Raw genomic sequence first — 22,643 nt, 5'->3', positions numbered from 1 at the left:
TTGCCCAGGTCCATCACTGCTTCATGCCCAGATGTGGGCAGAGCAGGAATCTGAGAAATGTTTCAGGTTCTGACTGCTTTCCCATGAGCCTCTCCTCTGAGGGTTCTGTTTTCTGAGAGGGACTGTATCTAGCGACTGACATCCTCAGAGACCATGGACCTCGGACCTCATGGAAAGGACAGGAAGGGTCACCCTTGGAGAGCTCAGGTGGGATAGGTAGAACCTTACCACTTGGTGTTCCACCTTTTCTTCTCCTCTTGGCTCTGCCCTGACACTGAGAACAAAAAGAAAAGAATGAGGGGCTGGAACTCATTGGTCTCACTTCTCTGTTTAGGAAAGTCAGATATTTGTTATCCATGAATAGTATGACTCTATTTTAATTCCTATAATTTTGCGTTCCTTCCTTTTATTAATTTTTAAAGGTGATAAAATACTTTGTTTTTCCTTCTTTGAAAACCTCGAAGGGGGATTTTTGGCTATGAGGTCCACACTTGATATTCTCAGTCAGAAGTCCTCTGCTCAAGGAGGGCATAGACTCTGAGGCCCACAGTCACATCTGTGCTTCCTCAGATAGGCCCCTGTATCCTGGGACAGAGCTCTTGCTCCAACCTCTGCTCAGAGACTCAGCTCTGTTCTCCTGATCTGCCCAACACGAAGGAAGGCTTGGCAAGGGGCACCTGACATGGCAAGATGACTCATGATCCAGTGCTGGGAACGGTGTTCTCCTACCCAGATCTGAAACGCTAAATAACTGAATCAAGGGCTACAGAATCACTGTTTGGGGTTTTATTTGGGAACCTACCAGCACACCCAGATAGTCTGTGAGCTTTAAATGGAATCCTTAGTCCTCCCTGAAGCCCTAGTTCTGCCTGTTCTCTTCCCCTAAGAAAGCAATGGTCTGTCCTCTCCTCAGACTTCCCATTTTAGGTGTCTCTCCGGCCCAGCCAAACTCATTTAAAAATGTGAGAAAGGGAACAGGAAAATAAAGAATTATTCTTTGAGGAGTGACTTTTGGTTCCAGCTCCAACACTTAAAGAGCTTGGGAGTCTTTACTACGGTCTTTAGGAGAAGCAAAAGCTGAGCAAACTGAAAATCAATGGCTTTTCTTGAAGTCACCAGAGAATTGAGGTTGCAGGGCAAACTACTACCCAAAATCTTCAGAGAGGGTAAATGCAGAGAATCACAGTTAAGATCAGCTTACCTGGAGCAGAGGCCACTAGAGCCATAAACTGGTAGAAACACGTAAAAGACACTGACAAACTGCTGAGGATGCATGTGGGCTAGCATGAAAGTGAGAAACTCCTGGAGGACCATTAAGGGGAGGCCCCACCTACTCGTGAGTTTTACTTCCAGGAACACTACTAAGTTCTCACAGTGAAGAACCATGAAGAAACTCTGATGTTTCTGGCACGGGAGGGTGGGGGAGAAAGGTTACCATTTTTAAAGGATTTTGAAATATCCCGAGTGTGCTCCGTAATAGAAGCCTCCTCAGCAGGGGAAAAGACTACCAAGCCTTATCCCACGTGGGTGAAGGGCAATTACCCAACTTCAGCCCCTTGTAGCCTTCCTATCTCATCTAAAGAGTTCAAAGAAAAGAAAAAAAACTTAGAAACACTTGTGAACGTCACAACCCAGGGACACAGGCCCACTAAAAGATTTAATTATATCCCCTCCCTTAACACCTTCCCACCGCGTCCCCAGGACTGCAGTATAGTGATGGGATCATAGCTGAAAGAGTTGCAAGGCATAGGCTCTGTTTAAGGAGGAGCTTTAGGGGAACCTAAAGACACAAGAAACACAAAAACAAGGACACTAGAGGAAATTGAAGCCTCTGACATGCATGGCTACGGTAAATATTAAACACAGCCCAACACCTAGCCAGATGAGCATAGAACTTCACACTAAAGGTTTATTTATTTCAGTTCCTATTTCCTAATACAGCATGTCTGGCTTTCAACCAAAAATTACAAGGCATGCTAAAAGGCAAGAAAAAACAGTCTAAACAGACCAAGCAAGCATCAGATCCACATTCACATTGACCTGGGTTTTGGAATTATCACACGTAGAATCCAAAATAACCAGGATTAGTATGTTAAGGGCTCTGATGGAAAAAATAGATGGCACACAAGAACAGATGAGGAATGTCAAGAGACAGAGGGAAATTCTAAGAAAGAATCAAAAGGGAATGTTAGAAACCAAAAACACTGTACAAGAAATGGAGAAGGCCTGTGATTGGCTCATCTGTAGATTGCATAAGGCCAAGGAAGGAATATGTGAGTTTGAATATATGTCAATAGAAACTTTGCAAACTGAAATGCACAGAGAAAAAGAAAACAAATTTTAAAGCCCAGAATATCCAAGAACTGTGAGACAGTTTCAAAATATGTGGCATGTGTAATTGGCATACCAGAAGGAGAAAAGAGAAAGAACAGAGTAGAAAAAATATTTGAAGTAGTAATGGCCAAGGATTTTCCAAAATTAATGACAGGTTAACCATAGATTGTAGAAGCTCAGAAAAGACCCCAACAAGATAAATACTAAAAAAGTCTATACTTGGACATATGGTCTTCAAACTGTAGGAAACCAAAAGATAAATCTTGAGAGAATCCAGAGGAAAATAAACACCCTACATCTAGAGGAACAAGGATGAGAATTGTGGGATTCTCATCATAAACCATGCAAGCAAGAAGAGAGTGGAGTGAAATATTCAAAGTGTTGAAAGAAGAAAAAACACCACCCACCTAGAATTTTATATCTAGTGAGATTATCTTTCAAAAGTGAAGGAGAAATAAAACCTTTTTCAGACAAACAAAAACTGAGGGAATTCATCAGCAGCAGACCTGCTCTGCAATAAATATTTTTTAAAAGTTCCTCAGGGAGAAGGAAAATGATAACTTGGATCTTCATTAAAAAGAGGAAGAGAAGGAATAAATTAAGGTAAAATGAAACTTTTATTTTTCTTATTCTCAATTGAGCTAATAATAATAGTGACAATGTATTGGGTGATTATAGTATATGGATAAGTGAAAGGAATGAATACAATGTTACAGAGGACTTACATTAGTTATAAACGTATATTACAAACTCTACAGCAACCACTGAAATTTTTTTTAAAGAACAATTGATATAGTAAGAGATGAGAGAAAAAGGAATCATATAAAATGCTTGTCTAAAACCAGAAAACGCAGAAAAAGAGAAGAAAAAAGAATAGATATAATGAATAGTGAACAGTTATAGACATTGTAGATATGAGTCCTACCGTATTTTTAAAAAATCACTGAATATAAATGGTGTAAATTCACCAATTAAAAAACAGAGACTGTCAGTGGATAAAAAAACAAGACCCAATTAAATGTTGTATACCAAATGGCCACTTTAAAAATAAAGATACAGATAGATTACAAATAAAGACAGAGAAAAATGTACCATGCTAACACTAACCAAAAGAAAACAGGAGTAACTATATTAATTTCAGACAAAGCAGACTTCAGAACAAGGAAAACTATCAAGGATAAAGAGGGGTATTACATAACCATAAAGGGTCCATGCTCCAACAAGACACATAGTCCTCAACATGTATACATCTAACAACATAGTGTCAAAATATGAGGCAAAAACTGGTAGAACTGCAAAGAGAAATAGTTGAATCCATGTTATGTTTGGAGATTTCACCCTCTCTCTCAGAAATGGACAGATTCAGCAGGCAGAAAATCAGTATAGATGCAGTTGACCTGAACAGCACCATCAGTCAACGTGATCTAATTGACATTTTGTAGAGTACTTCATCTGATAATATACATTCTTCTCAAACTCTCATGGAACATTCACCAAGATAGACCACGTTCTTGGCCACAAAACACACTTTAACAAAAATAAATAGAGATTGTACAAAGTATGTTTTCAGACCATAATGGAATTAAACTAGGAATCAATTACAGAAGGATAGCTGGAAATCCTAAAATGTTTGGAGATTAAACAACACGCTACTAAACACTTTGGTCAAGGAAGAAGTCTCAAAAGTATTTTAAACTAAATGAAAATTAAAATAGAACTTATTAAAATTTATAAGGTATAGCAAAGCAGTACTTAGGGGGAAATTGATAGCATTGAATGCATCTATTTGAAAAGAAAGATTTGATATTTCTGAGGGACCTGATTTCCTTACCTGATTGATGTCTCTCTCTTTCCGAAATTTTGGGAAACATGGACTCCTCTTTAGGTAGCAGAGTGACAGAAGAAGGAGCCCCACCCCACACAGGAAGGCAGGGATGGGAATACCTAGGAACTCAAGCTGGAGCTCAGCCATGGTGCATTAACATTCCTCAGACAAAGAGGGTGATCTGCATCAGCAGAAGTGCACTGCCACCTCAGGCAGCTGGGCATTAAGAGTGCACATTCTAGACTAGAGTTCCAGGCCCACATCACAGAGCTTTAGCATAGACGCCGAAGGTTCTTGAAGGTCGGGGAGGGGAAAACAGAAGTGATGAACCCACAACCCTTCCCCCACCATCCAGGCCAGCAAATCAGTCCACCCCTCTGAGGCCCTTTAGATACTTCCAACTTACCTTCCAACTCCACATATTCACCATAGCATATATTTCACCTTGGTGAAATTTTCTATTTATTCTGTTACCCCGCTATTACCTAAGAGCCTTTTATTGCTTGGTGATCTCCTTTTGGACCCCCACGTCATCTTTGAAAGTCGGTCCTGTGCCCAGGGATTTACATCCCCAAGATCTACTCGGCCTTCAACTAAAACTTCCCCTCATACATAATGTGTTTTTACCTGTATGAAACCAGAAATACACTCAGCAGCAGCCCCGCCTCCCATTATCTCCTCAAAAGAATCCACTATCACCAAAAAGCATGAGAGAACAGAGTAGCCTGTATCAACCAACAGAAAGCCTGAGAAAGAGGGCCACAAGGGCGTGGCACATCCGTGGACCCAGGGCAAACAACTTGAAAATGCTTGGTAGTTCTTCTTTTCCCCGAATCCCTCTTAGGCTAGTCAGCCTCTAAAGGTTCTCAAATCTGGCCCCCTCCACCCATACGGTGTCTCACCCTACTGCTCCCTCTTTTTCTCTGCCAAATCCCCTCCTCCCAGCAAAATTTTAAACTTTTCCATTATTTTACAGAGCAGTTGTGCTGGACCATGACCTGTAGGGTCAAACTCATCTTGATTTAGGGACTAGGCTTCTCTTTAGCATAACTTCTAGTGAGCACAGTTGTAATCATATTTGACAGTACCTTTAGATTTTTTTTGAATCACACCTATGGTTACTTCTTCCATGAAAGGTTTTATGATTTTTTTCCCCATCTACTTTCTATCTTTTCCCCAAAATTCCCATTGACATCTCTGTACCTTTTTAAGCAATAATGTCATTTTTGTTGATGGTGTATATATATTTATTTCATCTCCCCCCCACGCTAGCTAGCCATTTAATAGTTATAACTTTTACAGCTTCATTGTTTAGTGCTAAACTGCTGGAATGAAGCCCTGTGTCATGTCCTCCCTTTGCCTGCCCGCATTCCCTCGCTGAGTCTGATGAATCTATCTGGGCCGCAGACACCCAATCCTTTCCCTCCCATGTGAGAGGGTTTACCAGTAATGACAGCTCCTTTCTCTCCGTCTTCTCCCTCATCCACAGCTTCACCATCGTCTCTACCCAAAAGGAAGGTACACTTCAAGCCCACCCCTCTCATGTACCCTCCCTCGACTGCAGGAGGTCTCTGTTCAGACAAATCCCTCTATGTATCTTTGCTTCTCTGGCATTGTTTTTTTTTATAGCAAGTCTGGTCCTGACTGCCCCTAAGGTCCCCAGGACTCATGATTGTAAAATCATCCTTTAAAGTCTGAGCAAGATAAGCTCCACCAACAATAGTTTCAGGTGGGGCCGGCCCCATGGTCGAGTGGTTAAGTTTGCACACTCCGCTTTGGTGGCCCAGCGTTTCACCGGTTTGGATCCTGGGCGCGGACATGGCACATTCATGGACATTCGTGTGTGTGTGTGTGTGTGTGTGTGTGTGTGTTTGTGTTTGTGTGCTGATATAGAGAGAAAGGGGAGGGAGGGAGGGAGCAGAGACAGAGACAAAGTGGAGAGATATCGAAAATGGGTCAAAATACTAATGGGAACACCTGGATAAAGGGTATATGGTTGTTTACCATCCATGCAACTTTTCCACAAGTTTATCTTTAAATAAATACATTTTAAAAATGGACCGTTGGCTGTTGTCCCAAATTTTGCCTAACCTTTGAGATTTCTGGCTTTGATTCCTGCAGCTGCCATCGCTAGCGTACCCAGCCCCCAGAAGTGTGCAATGGTGACTTTAAAACAGTTGTCACAGGTTCTGTCCCTGGCAAGAAACCCTGGATCCTCTTTGCACATTTAAAGTGTGCTAACATTTCAACAGGGTTTCACGAAATACTGGAAAAGAGCATCCCCCCCCCCAAATTTTTTTAAAAAAATTATACATAATATAAAACAAAAACCAAAGGAAAGAACAAAATATTCAACATGTGTACAGCATGAAACCCTTAATTTCTTCCTTCTCTGGTGCCACTGGGTCGTCCGTCTTCTGGGATTTTGTGGTGTGAGTTGGTTTGCCGGCACTTGCCTCAGCTCTGCTAGTCAGTTACCACTCCTGCACCAGATTTCCGTCTTCAAAAAATGTGTTGACATCTTTTGTCATATCTTCTCCCCTTCTTGTCATCCTCAAGGGCCTTATTCTTTTTAAATCCTTTACTTGTTTTAGCAGCTTTATTGAAATATAGTTCACCTACTATACAACTTACCCATTTAAAGTGCATAATTCCATGATTTTTAGTATATTCACAGGTGGGTAACCATCACCACAGTCAATTTTAAAACATTTTCATGACTTCAAAAAGAAACTTCATAACCTTTAGCTGTCATGCCCCTGTCCTCTCATCCTCCCAGCCCTAAGCAACCACTAGTCTACTTCCTCTCGCTCTAAATTTCCTTGTTCTGGACATTTCGTATGAATGGAATCATATGAGGTTATTTGTGACTGGCCTCTTTCACTTTTGCGTAATGTTGTCAGGGTTTGTGCATATTGTAGCATGTATCAGTACTTTTTATTGCCAAAAAATATTACATTGTGTGGAGATACGGTAATTTATTTACCCATTCGTCAGTTGATGGACGTTTAGGTTGTTTCCGTCTTTTGACCGTTATGAATAATACTGCTATGGACATTTGTGTACAAGTTTTTGTGTGGACATATGTTTTCATTTCTCTTGAGTGTATAGCTAGAAGTGGAATTTCTAGGTAATATGGTAATTCTGTGTTTAACTTTTGAGGAACTGCCAGACGGTTTTCCAAAGCAGCTGCACCATTTTTCATCCCGACCGGCAGCATAGAAGGGTTTCAGTTTCTCGGCCTTCTAACACTTGCTATTATCTAACTTTTTGATTCTAGCCATCCTGTGTGTGAAGTGCTATCTCACAGTGGTTTTGATTTGCATTTCCCTGGTGACTAATGATGTGGAGCATCTTTTCATGTAATATTTTACTTTTGGGAAAGGAGAGGAGATAAAAAAGTGTTTGATCTCCTGTGTTTAACTCATCATACAGTAGCTCGTTTGAAATGTATTACAGGAAAGAAACTTTCTTCTAAATATTTGAAAACACTTGCATGGTGATGTGAAGTCCTTATCACATGTACAGTTTTCTCCTTCTGTGCTCTCTACGTGCTGCAGTCACTGTGTGACTGAGGGACTGCAACACCGTGCACTGCATTTGCTTAGGAAGATTCCTTTCTGCGTGGGGTGGAGGGAGGAGTTAACTCAGTGACTTCTCAGGCTTGACTACAGGGCTGAGCAGAACTGATGGCCAGAGCATCTAAAGCTCAGTGCATTTCCTCCCCATGGCTCTGTCCATCTGTTTTGGGTCAGTGAGCTCCACAGGTAGTAAATGTCAAAGAAACGTGAGAGCTGTGACATGGGCACAAAGCATACACCTGAGAGACGGATGGCAGGGTGTTCCCATGGGCTTTTGCCCCTTAACCATAGTGTAGGAGACGGGCCGTATCACACGTGCCAGATGATGACTGTGAAAGTGGGGTGAGGGGTACATGGGAAGTTCCACTGCTCTTGTGCATGTTTAAACATTTCTGTAATAGAAAGCTTAAAATAATGAAAGAAGCTGGGTGCCTCCTAAAGAGAGGGAGGGGACGAGGGGATACCTGGCAAGGGGACTCAGTCCGTCAAGACGAGGGTTTAGCTCTCTCAATAGGGACATTTCAGGAAGTGTAATCATTGAGGTTAGGAAGGAAACCTCTTTTCATATAACAGGAAAGAAGGAAAGGAGGAACGGGAAAAGGTTTTTGTGAAGGTTTATTGACGGAAAGTTCCTGTCTCATGACTTCTAGTTCCTCTGTGATCAGTGGTCCAGCACATCTACTGAGCAAATGGAGACAGCCTAAATTTGAGGAAAGTGGAGGAGATTTGAAATAAATTTGAGTGTCCCTGGAGAGAGAATGGAGTAAGGAAACAGCGACCTAAGCTCCATTTGTCTTGTTCTCATGTTAGTAAGCATGGGATAATTCTTTGTGGAACGAGTGAGTGATTTCCAGCTAGTGCTGGGGCTGAATTTACTGTGGCATCGGTAGACTCCATTGTGAGATTTAATCCAATAGTGATCAATTAGTTATAGGAAGGCATTTCTGGGAAAGGCAGAGAGATGGGATTTTGCCAGACAGGAAGGATTAAAAGGGATTGGATGGGGCCCATTAGTAGCGGAGCTTTTTAAATGTTGGTTAGCTGACAGACCATCGAGTCTACCCCGGAGAGGGAGGAAATGTAAACAAGAGCTTGACCGACAGACAAGGAGTAAGTGGAAAAATGAACGGCCTGGAGTTGAAAAGTTAACAAGGGGCATATGAATCAGAAGAATGAGAGACGAGGCCAAGGGGTGGAATGTCCGACTGTAATAATCTGGATGGCTGAAGTGTTCCTGGTGATAAGCTCTGGAGTGTGGCAGTAACTACACTGGAATGGAAGTAAAGGACCCTAAGATGAGATGATGTAGAAACTGAGAGGCTGGTCTTTGGCTGGTCTATCCACATCGATGGTAGAGCCCTCCATGGCCTCCTCACCTCTTCAAGTCTCCTGCTCTGGGCCCCATGCCCCTCCCAGGACCTCCACAGAATCTGCATTCCTTCTTTGACCTCAAGTTTCAGACATTGTGGGTTCAATGGCATAACTCTGGACAAGAAGATACAAGTGTGGAGTGAGAGAGGCTGTAGTGGACACCGGTTTTGTTTTTGGTTTTTGTTTTAACACCTAGCATTCACAAGCCTTTCTGGGAAAACTACCTCCAGTGCCCTCTGGGATACTCACCCCATTTGTGTAGAGTGTGCGTGCGTGCGTGTTCGGTTTTGTTGCAATAGTTACCATTATACTTGTATCTTTTCTAATGTCCTCAAATTCCTTTCCCTTACTCGGAGTCTTATTTCGTTTGTCACCTATATCTTGACCCCCTCTTATTACTTATAGAACAATCATTTTATTCTATTTTTCCCTTTTTCTCCTCCCTTCCATTTTTAAAATCATGTTGTTTTTAGAAAACAAAATTGGTATTTTATTTTTCCACCCTTGTAGCCATCTTTATTTTACTTAGACGTCTACAACTTAATGTATTTAACGCTCACCATCATAATGCTTTTTGAATTTTGCCCCAGTTGACACTCAGCCAATTTTTGAGTCCCAGTCTGTCTAAGTGGAGTTGCCTTTCCTCCAAACCCCTATTGTAAGGGTGGGTATGTGTGCAGTCCATGGTGAGACCCCCATATATCTGTAACCTGGTGCATAGTCTGGGACTCACCTCTGGTTCATGAGCTGCAGGTGTTCTGGGGGAGACCAGCCATGGCTCCACCGAGGCCGTGAATATCAGAGGCGGCACTTCCATCCTGATAGGTGAACTGTACACACTAAGGGCAAGATCTTGTATATTCCTATTAAGCATAGATGGAAGGAAGGCAGCAAGATCACCTTCCCCAAAGAGGGGGATGCCATGCCTGATGACCTCCCTGCAGATATTGTTTAGTATTCAAAGAACAGCCCGGTGCCTTTTTGGAATAAGGCATCAGTGTGCTGTGCAGTGCCTGGATCAGCCTCAAGGTGGTGATGCCTGGATCAGATTGAGGAGGGGGCGGGGGGAACAGGACAGGGTCACCATATGGATGATGAGGCATAAAGCTTTGTTCTACCAGCAAGGTCCTTCTTTCCCCTCTTCATTTTTTCTTCCCTCCTCGCTTACTCCAAGTCATCTTTTCCTTACTCTCAGCTTTATTTTATCCTGGGAGGTAGGTGGCTACCTGGTCAACATTGTTACTACTGGCAGCTGAGTGATGCTTTTGCTCTGCAACAAAATATCATTTGGCAGTCTGAAGAAATACCTACAGAGGGGAACCACTTCCCCCAGGTGCCTTTCCAGTAGGGAAACCTCAATGTAAAGTTTAAAGTATTCTTCCCTAACACATTAATATGACTCGCATGACAGATTCTTAAGGCGCGTCTGTGCTGTTCCTAGCCCCTCACCCACCAGCCCAGGATCCACTGCAGCAATACCCTCCCCCACCCCCCAAATCCCATTCAGGGTTCACCCACCTGTGGGGTCCTCTGGTCACTGACCTCTAAATCATGATGAAGCCACTGTTTTTTCTTCATTGTTTTATGAATTGCATACCTATTCTTGACCCTCTTCGGATAGAGAACACCTGTCTTCCCTACTCTCTGAAGCATGTAAAACATTCAGTGAGCGGAAGGTGTGGGCTGCTCTACACTTTCGTTAAGGCTAAGCGAAGAGGCAGGAGGCAGAGCCCACCTCCTCAAACTTCATCAGGAAGGAAGTGGGCTTTTGGGGGCACGTGATATGTCTTTGTCAACAAGAGCTCCAGAGCCCTGGTGACCTTTTAGAAGCCAGAGGAAGCAATCAGTAAGAGCTGAACTCACTCCTCCTTTTCCCTAAGCACAAGCCCTGAGTTACCTGAAACCCATGCCCCCAACACAGGACACAGAAAAGACATCACTATTATTAGAGAATCATTTATTGCGGAGAATTAATATTCTCCACAAGAAGGAATTATTTTGCGGTGGGAAATTTTCCGCTCTCGAAACGCTGGAAAAGCGTTTTCTGTTGACATAGAGACGGATCCCTAAACATAGTGCCTTTAGCAGTGGTGAGAACAGCTGGAGGCCCCTGGGCCGGCTTGACGCCTGCAGGTGGAGCTTGGATGGGGCACATGCTCCCTGCGGGGCACAGATAAGGGACGCTTCTGATCCAATAGCTGATCTTTAAACGCCATGACTTTCTGAGGGTGTCTGTTCTGGTCTCTGATCCGTCTAGAACATGTAGGATAATTCTGGCCAGCAAAGACAACTTCTTGGTGGCAGGACTTGGTGTTTGGCACTTTACAGGAGGGAGCCCTGTAGTTGGAAGGATGCCCCTGGACGGGCTCTGCCTGGGCCTGCTCTTCTGCCTTCTGGTCAGTTTTCACAAACTTCCTCAGGGAAGGAAGGGGCTCTTGAGGGCGGGTGACCTCTGCTGCACACCGCTGCCCCAGTTTCTCCACTGGGAACTTCCCAGGGACCGTCCTGGTCTTCTGAGCCGTGGTGGTCCCAGTAACGGCAGCTCTCCCTTTAACCAGGCCTCTGCTCTGTGCAGATGATATGGGGCTGCCCTTTTCCTGGGGATGTTCTTGGTTTTTGCCTTTTGTCCCAGGACGAAGCCATTGAAAAATGTGGTTCATCTTTTTTCTGAACAGACTTTCAGGAGGAGGCTGTGCCTTCTGTGATGAGGTCTGGGAAGACTTGCTCCCAAGCGTCTCCTCTGATGCTGTGATCTGAGTAGGGAAACTCTTTCTTGTAGGTTGGGATGTCCCCAACCCTGCATCCCCTCCACCAAGCTCTTCTTTGTTGGGGCCCGGAGGGCTCACTCTCATTGTAGCTGGTGGGAATTTCTTATCCTCGTACCTCTTTCGGTCTTTCTTAGGGACCCAAGGCTCCTGCCGCTGATATCTGCTGATCCCAGGGTCCTCCAGATGGACATGCAGCACCTGGGAAGCTCCCATGTCCCCACTGGAGACACCGTGGGCATGAGTCAGTGAGGCCTTGTAAGTCAAGCTCTCTGAGGCAGGGGACCTGTCAGTGTGTTGGCCTTGGACCTGGCTCTGATTCCTCTTCTCTAGTTTCGACTTTAATTCCCTAAACAGATGTTCCTTAAGATCCGATGACTTCGGGTCTTGGGGAACTTGTCTTTTTGGTGCAGGGCTTTCAATGGTCCCAGTAATTTCTATTTTACTGTGATTCTCACGTATCCTTTGGGAGCTTCCTGGCTTGATGGTTGTCAACACATTACCAGTTTTTGACTGCAGAGCATTGAGCTCCTTGGCCCTGAATATGTCCCTGTCCGTGCTGTGCACGGAAAAGGGTTCCAACTTCATCTTTTTGTCCTGTCGCCCTTCTCTTCTATCACTGGGACTCACTCTCTCATCCTTTGTCTCATGTTTGGCACCAGCTTGCCTTGCAGGCAGCTCTGGGGGGCATCTGTTGCCCAGCTGAGTAAATTTCTGACTCGCTTTGCCTGTGATGCCACATGTGACAGGCAGATGAGTCTGCCTGGCACCCTTACTCCTCTGAACAACCTCTGCAATCTCTTGGTTGATACCAGAGGGTGATTGTCTCAGCACCCCTTGTCCTTGCCTGCCCATAGGTGAAGTAGCAGGGCAAAGATGATCCAGGACCAGGGCTGAATTTGTTGTTTCCGCTTTTTCTTGAAGAACAGATGTAGAGCTTCCTCTATGGGGCTCGAAGCCCTCGGATTTGGAGTCCACTTCCAAAGTTGGGTTATTTGATGGGGGACAGTAGAAATAGGTCAAGGACTGGGATGCAGCATCTTCCAATTTAAACGCCTGTATGGATTCAAGGACCCTGCAGGGAAGGCCCCACTCCATTCTCATACGAAAGCTTTTAATATGGGTTTCCATCATCTGTTGTGCACTGGAATCAATGAAGCAAAGCTCCTGGAAGGTATTCAGGGAGGAGTCCCCACCCACTGAAGGTGGCAAACTCCTCTGTGTTATTTGGGTGCGGGATTTGTCAGAAAGCAGCAATGTCTGCTTGCTGGCATGCCATGAACTGCGCACCGTCCCAGGGAGCCGAGCCTCACTGATTTCCTCAAACTTCTTGCTCAAATGTGCTTTCAGGACATTTTCAAGTTGTTTCTGATCTAGACTTTCCTCCAAGGCCCTTGAATTTTTCCCTGACAGACTTGCCACGTGACTATTTAGGTCTTTCTCGGAGTCACATGCCGGATCCTTATCTGAAGAGCTCTCTGGGTCACTCAACAGATGAGCTTTTGGGCCGTTCTCTGGGCTATGCCCCGGATCCTTCCCCATCTCCTTCTCTACCTGAAGCAGTTCTGAACCCCTCTCATGGAAGCTTTTGGATTGGCTCAATCCAACATTTAGATCTTTGTTCACCGAGATCCGTGAGAGTCCACGATTGCTCTCTGACTTAGCTATCTCTGAGAAATCTCTTGGAGGCATCATCAGTGACAGACACTCACAGATCCTGCGGGGCAGGCCCCACCGGTGTTGGATGAGCCTCTTTTGAAGGTGATGTTCCAGTTTCTTCCTCAGCTCATCACTGAGAGGAAACTCTACGGGAAGGATGGAGATGGAGGCATGGGCCTGGGAGGCCTGATGGTAAGGAAAGTTGGGAGCTGAAGAACAAAATTCTTCCTGAGATCTTTGGACTACAGAGGGGGAACCCCACAAACTTTCCTGTTGCTTCTGCAACACTTTCCATTCCAGTTGTTGAATTTCAGATGAGGTGAGAGACTCTGATTCATCCTGGGGTCTATGGTGACACACTCCACAGATCCTTATCTGGGGTAGAGGACCAGATGGTAGGATTGGCAGTGGGGATTTAAGGTGGGCCTGGGACTTGACCTGAGTGAGAGGTAGGGGCTGGGATTGGGGCAGGGTTTGAGGCAAGGGTTGGGGCTGGATCTCAGGCAAGGATGGAGGTGGGCGATGGAGAGGTACTGGGGATTCTTGGCCCATGGAGGCATTTGAGATGGTATTGAAAAAGAAGATTGTGGTGCAGTCACTTGAGTCACGGATAGCAGAGGGCAAGGACTCGCTGTGCAGAGATGGGAGACCCCAGAAGAGCTGCATACATTTTTCCTGTAAATGGTCCTCCAAGATTTTAGGATATGGGGGCTGCTCATGCATGTGCAGCTCCTTTGGTTTGCCTGCACTGCTCCAAAAGGGAAGGGAGAATGCTGAGTCACACTCATCAGCATTTGACTCTAGCATTTTCCCCAAAGGATTTAGTGGGTAATCTGGCCTAAGTTTTTTTGGAAAAGAACCCTTCTCCTTCTCCTTTTCCCTCCACATCAGGGAATCCCTCCTCTTTTGGACTTGTCTCTCCAGGAGTGCCAGGACATGAGGGCTGAGAAATGAGAGGTTACCAGGCTCTATAAGGTTAGCTGTAGGGTGTCTCTCCAGAGAGGACTCTGAAGAATGGAGAGCAAGAAACTCTCGATTAAAATCACATGGTGCCAAGGTGGAAGGTGCTAAGAACAAGTCTTTGGCACAAGCTTGCCACCAGGATAATTCTGAAATTGACAGGCTTGAATGGTCAGTGCCTCTGATTTTTGGGACATAAGTGGACAACCCACCAGGGCTATCTGGAGATGAGTTCTCTGGAACAGACTTCAATAAGATGGAAACCGATTTAGATTGAGTCACAGTTAAAGGGTGGTCTGTCGGTGGTGAGACAGACAGACTTGGTGGTGCGTGATGACAAGCCAGTGAATCAGTGGGATTGATTATCTGGGACAAATTTGGTAAGGGGTTTATATCTTGGGAAAGGGTGCGGTCAAGAGAGAAGATCGTATTCAGAGACACAGTGGCCTCTGGTTGGAGAATAGGACCCGTTGCCTGGGTGTCATGTGGTGGGTGAGGGGGAAGGGCAAGGGGTTGGGGTGGGGAACGGTCTGCTGGGAATTTGGACTCCAAGGGAGGAAAAGGCTCTGGTGGCATAGAGTGACCCGGTGGTGAGGGTGAAAGAAAGTCAGCTAAGGGTGTCATTGGGTTAGGTGAGAGGTCGGAGGGGGGCGGTGGGGAAGGGTCAGGTGGAGGGGATGGTGTTAGGTCTCCTGGAGGGACTTCTGAGAAGGCAGAGGACAGAGTGAATGATGACTCAGTCCCAGAAGCTGTGGAAGCCAGAGAGGACACAGAGGCGGTATCATCTTCCAGGTCCTCCAGGAGCCGATTGATCTCAGCAGTTGTGCTATTACACACCTCACAGGAGGGGTCTGGGCATAATAGTTGACGAAAGCGGGTGGTATCCAGAGGCCGGCCTAGGGGCCTGCGGGAGACAGGAAGTAGAAAACTGTAGCCAGGACCAGAACAAGGAAAGGAGGACCTGCTGGCCTGTCAAGGGAGGGGCCACCTGAAGCCTGCTGCCCCTTCACAATGCCCCACGTCTATGACTTCACCATACACTCAGCAGCCCTCACCCCAAGGCCTTCATTCACATACCCGTTCCTATGGCAAACCCCTCCCACGACTACTGCAGGCTGTAGTGAATCCCTGGAATTGCAGAGAACATGTTAAAGAGGGATCAGGAAAGAAAAGACTAGTCACCTTTTCAGAATAGAAATTAGCCTCCTTTTCTCCTCTGTTTCCCTCTGGTAATTTCTCCAACCTGGGAAACCAGAAGAGTGAATTACATGTAATAAAGGCAGAAGCATAGGTGTTACACAGGAGTCCCTTTATGGGAGACCCTTGGGATATTAACGGGATATTAACTCCGAAGGCCCCAAGAATCAGTAGATGTGGTCAAACGGTCAATGATAATATTAATAAGGTTCACATGTGTTTGTTGCTTCATTTATAAAGTACTGTCACATACATTATCCCATGGGATGTTCAAAACCACCATGTGAGGAACATAGGTCAATGGTTACCTCAAAGAGGAGTCTGATCATCCAGGAAGTCAACGTAGTTTCACAAGGTCAGGAGACAGAAGTTCTGACTCTTGCCGTCTCCCACGGCCACCCACTGGGGAACACCCATTGTCCAGGCCCATGACTGCTTCATGCCCAGAGCTGGGCAGAGCAGGAATCTGAGAAATGTCTCGGGTTCTGACTACCTTCCCATGAGCCTTTCCTCTGAGGCCTCTATTTTCTGAGAGGGACTCGATCTAGCGACTGACATCCTCAGAGACCATGGACCTGGGGCCTCATGGAGAGGACAGGAAGGGTCACCCTTGGAGAGCTCAGGTGGGATAGGTGGAACCTTACCACTTGATGTTCCACCTTTTCTTCTCCTCTTGGCTCTGCCCTGACGCTGAGAACAAAAAGAAAAGAATGAGGAGCGAGGACTTAGTTGTCTTGCTCCTCTCTCTAGGAAACTCAGATATTCATCCAAGATTAATGTCACTCTCTATTTTTATTACTAGCACTTTGTGTTCTTTCCCTTTCTGAATTTCTAAAGGTGATAAGAAACTTTCAATTTTTCCTTCTTTGAAAAACTCGAAGGAGGATTTTTGGCTGGAGTCCACACTTGATATTCTCAGTCAGAAGTCCTCTGCTCAAGGAGGGCATAGACTCTGAGGCCCACAGTCACATCTGTGCCTCCTCAGATAGGACCCTGTATCCTGGGACAGAGCTCACACTCCAGTGTCTGCTCAGAGGCTTAGCCCTGCTCTCCTGATCTGCCCAATACAAAGGACGGTTTGGTCGAATGACGCCCGACATGGGAATGTGACTCATGATCCAGTGTTGGAAACAGTGTTCTCCTACACAGATCCCAAACTCTCTAAATAACCTAATGCAGGGCCGTGAAATCACTGATGGGATTTTATCCAGGAATCCTCCACCACACCCAGATGGTCTGTGAGTTTTGAATGGGAAACAGTCCCAGCTGAAGCCCTAGTCCTGCCTGGCCTATTCCCCTAGAAGGATGATGTTCTATCCTCTATTCAGACTTGCCATCTTAGGAGTCTCTCTGGACCAACTCATTTAAAAATGTGGGACTAGAAATGGAAAAAACAATAAAAAAATCCCTGTTGGTGGCTTGCCCAGGGATCCTTACCTTTTGGTAGATTTTGGTTTTCCAGAAGGTTGGTAAAGGTGGAATCCCCACCAGGAAGCACAGGAACAGAAGAAGCAACCACAACCCACACACGATGGTGAGGCTGTGGTCACTATCTAAGAATGTTGAGCAGATGCTCAAAAACAACTCAATATGGCTATTCAGAAATGAGAGAACATTCCATTGACTGAACTCCATTTTCTGAATCGCAAGGCTGCCTGAGGCAACTGAGCTCTGAGAGTGTCCGCACTTGCCTATAATCCCAGGCCTGCATCACAGAGCACTGAAGAGTCACAAAGGGTTTCAGAGGGTGGGGGAGGGGACATGCAGAGGGTGTGCCCATGGCCCCTTCCCTCCACCAGCCCAGCTGATCTCTCCATCCATCCTGGGCCCTCCAGGTCCCTCTGCCCTACCCTGCCATCCTATTTTCCAACTCTGTCCGTTCATCATATCATACAATTACATTAATGAAATTTTCTGCCTCTTCCACCTGTACTCCAGATATTACCTGGGCCCCCTTTACTGTTTGGAGAGCTTGACTTTGGTTTCACCAATTCCACTGCCTCGAAAGTCTGAAATGCTCCCTGGAATTTTTGCTTGTACCCAGACATTTACACTCAGAATCATAGATGTCCTCAAATCCATCTTTCCTTTACAATGTTTTTGCCTTACATGAACCCTGATACAGAACTTAAAGTTCTTCTTTATTCATTTAGTTTTGTGAATGTTGAATAACAAATTTGAGTTTTTTGCTTCAGTCAGCCTTTACCATCTTCAGCCAGTGGGGCAAACTCAAATAATTGAAATGAGTAATTCATTATTCAACATTCACAAGACTAGAATCAGTACAGGCATACATCACTTAATGAAAGGGATATGTTTAGAGAAATGCATCATTAGGCAATTTCATTGCTGTGTGAACATCACACAGTGTACTTACACAAACCTAAGTGGTAGAGCCTACTACACACCTAGGCTATGTGGTGCTACCCGTATGGGACCACTGTCATATATGTGGTCCATCAGTGACCAAAACATCGTTAATATTGTTACGTGGTGCATGACTGTGGTGGATGACAATGACAAAATGGAGTACCATTTTCAAGGCTTCTAAAATGGAGCTGGGAGGCCATTAAGGAAGTGGGGCTTATGATTGTACACCACATCCACCACCAGACGTTAACTGAACTTTTGAGCTTTACCTGACAGCAGACGTCACATCTTGAAGTGTTTCCTCATTCCAAGAAGGGACAGTCTGCCTAGGACCAACTATGTTCTGGCAAGTCAGCTCACCCCATGCCAGAACCAGTCATTAGCTGTTCACTGTAGACCTTTGTAAGCCTGTGCCCTTTCCTTTTATATACCCCTGCCTCCTTTGTCTTCCTAGGAGCACATTTGAGCTTCTACTCGAATCTACTTCTCCTGAATTGCAATTCTTGAGACCCCAAATAAACTGCAGTTTATGCCTCTTATTTGCTGACTTTACATAGTGACAGAAGTGGGATCCCTAGCTACTGACCTTCAATTCTGGTGCCACTTCACAGACACAAGCAAGGTGCCTGCAAAGAATCTTTTGTACTCTGTCATCTCCTCCTGGTGGCTCTGGTTCCTGGTGGTAAGTCCTCCTGGGTCTGGACCTCCCATTTTTGGTAGAGGTCCAGACTCTTTATGTAGGCGTCCTTTGATACTGGTTCTGGCCATCCTTTCATTGTCAGCTTTGTTAGAAACTTCTGTTTCTTTCACTCCTTTTTTGGGCCTTTGATCCTTTGGTAAGTTCATACAAATGAGAAATCCATTTTCTAAGAGGACCACCAAAGAACAGCCCCACTCTGTGACTCCTGCTGGTTTTGTCTTTAAAGAATACAGACCTTCTACATGTAGATTTTTGTCCCACTGGGCTCAGATTACTCGGGGTGATTTAAGGCTTCACTGGCCTAAATGGGGCTCCTTTGAAATTCCTAAATTGGTTTATCTGTGCACTCAATTGGAAAAAGCCTATCAAACCAAACAAATAAAATGGGAAACTTTTTAAAATTGGTATCTTGAGGCCTCTAAATGAAACACTGAAAAGGACACTTCCTTGCAAGCCATTAATTCTAAACTTACTGAACTCAATTCAGATCTCTCTCAAAGGCTTGGAAAACGAGAAAGATTGGCCAGTGCTTTCTCTGGTGCTGCAGCTGCTTCTGCTCCTCCCCACCCTCCACGCCCTGCTTACCCACCTCCACTATATCCTTCTCTGGCTGAACTTCATTTTTATAATGATTACTCTGAAGCTCTCCTTGATTCTGCTGCACTAGCAGCTCCCTTTAAAGACAGGAGATGGGAATAAACCCATATAGTACGCTACAGCCCCTGGACAAAATCTGAATTATTAGCTGTAACTAAGGGATTCTCCAACACCAACGAAGACCTTATTAAACTTGCAAAAGAATTTGACCTAATTATTGAAACTTATCAACCTGGCTATTCAGATTTGTATCAACTTATCCACATGCTTGTGGGAGAAGGGAAAGCCAAAGAATGGTTTTCTAAAGCAGGATGGAACAATCCCATGGAAGACTTTCTAAGTATGGCAAGGGAGCCATGGGAGATGTTTGTGTTAGCTAAAAGACTTCATGAAAAAATTCCTAATGTCTTCCCAAAGATTATTGACTAGAAAAGGATTCAGTAAGGTATACAGAAATCCAATGAATCTGTGTTTAACTGTTTTGACAGATTTGAGAAGGCTTTTAAACAATATTCTGGAGTTGACATCATTAATTATGAAACTTCCTCCCTGTTTAATTCAACTTCTGTCAATGGGTTGGAAGATAAACCATTGTCAGCTTGTTAAGATGACAAGAGACAAATCTCATCAAGACGTCAGCCTAGGCAAACTCTGAACTCGCCTCCTCCCACAAACACAACCAGGTTACAACTAGTCTTGGAAAAATTACCCTGGAGAGAAAACTGTAAACTAAAAACTGGATAAAAAGAACTCTCACAACAAGGGACAGTCCTGACTGAGGTAAAAGAGGCAGAAATTCCTTCTGGAGAGAAAACAAGCCACCTTCATGAGCAGCAGAGATTCATAGCCAAATGAGTGGGAACCATCCTAAAGTACCCAGCCCTCCCTGGAGAAGTGGGGACCTTAGTGGGAACACATTACTGCTATAAGTATCCTTCAGACTCAGCACAACTAAGACAAGTGTCCTACTATCTGGCTTCACTGGCTATTAACTGCAGCGGGGAATACCCCAAGAAAAGCTATCAGATGAAAGCCAAAACTCCCAGCTCTTAAAGGGCCCATGCACAATTTCACTCATTACAGAGAGCAACCTAAAATCACCGAAAAGAAAGCTGCACAGTCCTTTGGTGAAAAGAGACTCACCTGGTAGGCTCTGGGTGAATCTAAGTGAGAGATAAGACCTCTCCAGAGACTGAGACATTGGTGATGGCCATTGTTGTGACCTAGAACAGATGTGCTGACACAAACCTTGGCAGATGCTATTGAAGTTGTTCCCCTGGCCTGTTAGCCCAGGGGTCTACCGTGCCCACCAGAGCACAGATTTAATCCAGTTTAGCCAGGGCAGACAACCCTCCCTAGGGACCAGCCCCACCCAACAGCAAGCCCTCAGGCTACTTGTGGGCCTACATAGATTGGGTGCCTTGATCCTCTACAGGCAGGTGAGTGTGTCAGACTCTGTGGGGCAGTGCCTGTGCAAGGACCAGGTGAACTGTGGGGGGCATTGGTGGAGAGGTGGGGGCCTCTGCAGTGGGGTGAGTGGGTATACTCCAGGGGGTCAGGAAGTTTGCATGGGCTAGGGCTGTGTTGACAGTGTGTGTGGACCTGTGGGTGCTGGGGCTTATCAGGGGCAGAAGACCTGTGCTTCACAAAGAAGATCAGCCCCACCTTCCAAAGCCTGAAACAATTGGGTGCTCCCATGTGTAGGGCCAGCCCCACTCAGTTGCAATCCTAAGAGACCTGACAACAGCCTTGCAGGCCTGAGGCCTACAGCAACTGTAAGCCACTGAGCCTAGCAACCAGCCACACTGGGTACCTACTCAATTAACAGGAAAACTGCTACAGGGGTGTGCTGTTAGACCCTGTACCCCATGGTGGTGGCGCTCCCCAAACCTGATTTAGAAAGAGCCGGCCAGGGAGGGAAAGACTACACTCTCTGGGTACCTGCATTAAGAGCAACCCTACCACAGCAGAAGGAATAAGTAGCCCATGCTGGGGTCACTCCTGGATCACCTGGACTGGTGATGAGAGGGAAGCACACTGCTGGGCCTCAAAAGGCATCTCTAACATAAGACCACTTCTCCAAGATCAGGAGACATAGCTGACTCACATAATACATAGATATAAGCACAGAGAAAGAGGCATAATGAGGAGACGAAGGAACACATTCCAAGTAAGGGAACAGGACAAAACCCCAGAAAAAGAACTAAGTGAAACAGAAATAAGCAATCTACCTGACAGAGTTCAAACAAAAACTCATAAGGATGCTCACTGATATTGGGAGAAGAGTGGATGAATACAATGAGAACATCAACAGAGAATGGGAAAATATGAAAAAGAACCAATCAGAAATGAGGAATACAATACTGGAAATGAAAAATTCACTAGAGGGACTCAATAGCAGAGTAGATGATACAGAAGAATGGATTAGTGAGCTGGATGAAAGAGTAGAGGAAATCACCCAAGCTGAACAGATAAAAGAAAAAAGAATTAGACATAATGAGAACAATCTAAGGGAACTCTGAGACAATATCAAGTGCACTAACATTCATATAATAGGTGTCCCAGGAGAAGAGAGAGACAAAGGGGAAGAGAATCTATTTGAAGAAATAATAGCTGAAAACTTTCCTAATCTAAGGAAGGAAACAGACATTCAAGTACAGGAAGCACAGAGAGCACCAAACAAGATGAACACCAAGAGGCCCACACGAAGACACATTATAATTAAAATACCCAAAATTAAAGATAAAGAGAGAATCCTAAAAGCAGCAAGAGAAAGGCAACAAGTGACAGACAAAGGAAAGCCCATAAGGCTATCAGTGGACTTCTCAGCCGAAACCCTACAGGCTAGAAGAGAGTGGCATGACATATTTAAAGTGCTGAAGGGAAAAAACCAACAGCCGAGAATACTCTATCCAACATGGTTATTCAGAATGGAAGGAGACATAAAGAGCTTCCTAGACAAGCAAAAATTAAAGGAGTTTATCACCAAGAAACCAGTTCTACAAGAAATGCTGAAAGGGCGGCCAGCCCTGTGGCCGAGTGATTAAGTTCACATGCTCTGATTCTGTAGCCCAGGTTTCACCAGTTTGGATCCTGGGTGTGGACATGTTACTGATTGTCAGACCATGCTGAGGTGGCATCACACATGCCACAACTAGAAGGACCCACAACTAAATATGCAACTATGTACTGGGTGGGGGAGGTTGGGGAGAAAAAGCAGAAAAAAAAAAAGAAGATTGGCAACAGTTGTTAGTTCAGGTGCCAATCTTTAAAAAAAGGAATGC

General features: G+C 45.0%; 2 protein-coding genes across 9 annotated transcripts in view; one reads left to right on the top strand and one right to left on the bottom strand.

Annotated features, from left to right (window-relative positions):
* LOC123284727 (annexin A1-like) overlaps positions 1 to 22,643 on the top strand; it is an 85,679-nt gene that overhangs the window by 50,987 nt on the left and 12,049 nt on the right. Inside the window, exon 14 of one of the 8 annotated variants that reach the window (XM_070495852.1) lies at positions 18,517 to 18,744. The exons of 6 other annotated variants lie outside the window; for them this stretch is intronic. The gene's annotated coding sequence lies outside the window, so the exon portion shown is untranslated. Of the gene's footprint in view, positions 1 to 12,013; positions 12,135 to 18,516; positions 18,745 to 22,643 lie in introns of those variants that run through there. One more of the 8 variants, XM_070495845.1, reaches the window with a different exon arrangement.
* Positions 14 to 15,451, bottom strand: LOC139041696 (spermatogenesis-associated protein 31D4-like). The gene is made up of 3 exons (XM_070495694.1): positions 11,908 to 15,451; positions 9,845 to 9,974; positions 14 to 274 (listed from the first exon to the last, which is right to left on the bottom strand). The coding sequence occupies exons 1-3, from the start codon at positions 15,117 to 15,119 to the stop codon at positions 14 to 16; spliced, it is 3,603 nt and encodes a 1,200-aa protein (XP_070351795.1). The 5' UTR covers positions 15,120 to 15,451.

The sequence above is a fragment of the Equus asinus genome, chromosome 23 (assembly GCF_041296235.1).
Source record: "Equus asinus isolate D_3611 breed Donkey chromosome 23, EquAss-T2T_v2, whole genome shotgun sequence".
Classification (NCBI taxonomy): domain Eukaryota; kingdom Metazoa; phylum Chordata; class Mammalia; order Perissodactyla; family Equidae; genus Equus; species Equus asinus.
The sequence above is the reverse complement of the archived record's forward strand: the minus strand, read 5'-3'. Positions and strand labels throughout refer to the sequence as shown.

What these genes read in the sequence shown, in the direction of transcription:
- LOC139041696 (XM_070495694.1), bottom strand. Translation starts at nt 15,119, where the DNA reads ATGACACCCTTAGCTGACTTTCTTTCACCCTCACCACCGGGTCACTCT. An exon ending in CTTGGTGGAGGGGATGCAGG is followed by an intron (nt 9,975 to 11,907) that starts GTTGGGGACATC and finishes TATGCTTAATAG; the next exon opens with GAATATACAAGATCTTGCCC. An exon ending in CTGCAGCTCATGAACCAGAG is followed by an intron (nt 275 to 9,844) that starts GTGAGTCCCAGA and finishes TTTTGTTCTCAG; the next exon opens with TGTCAGGGCAGAGCCAAGAG.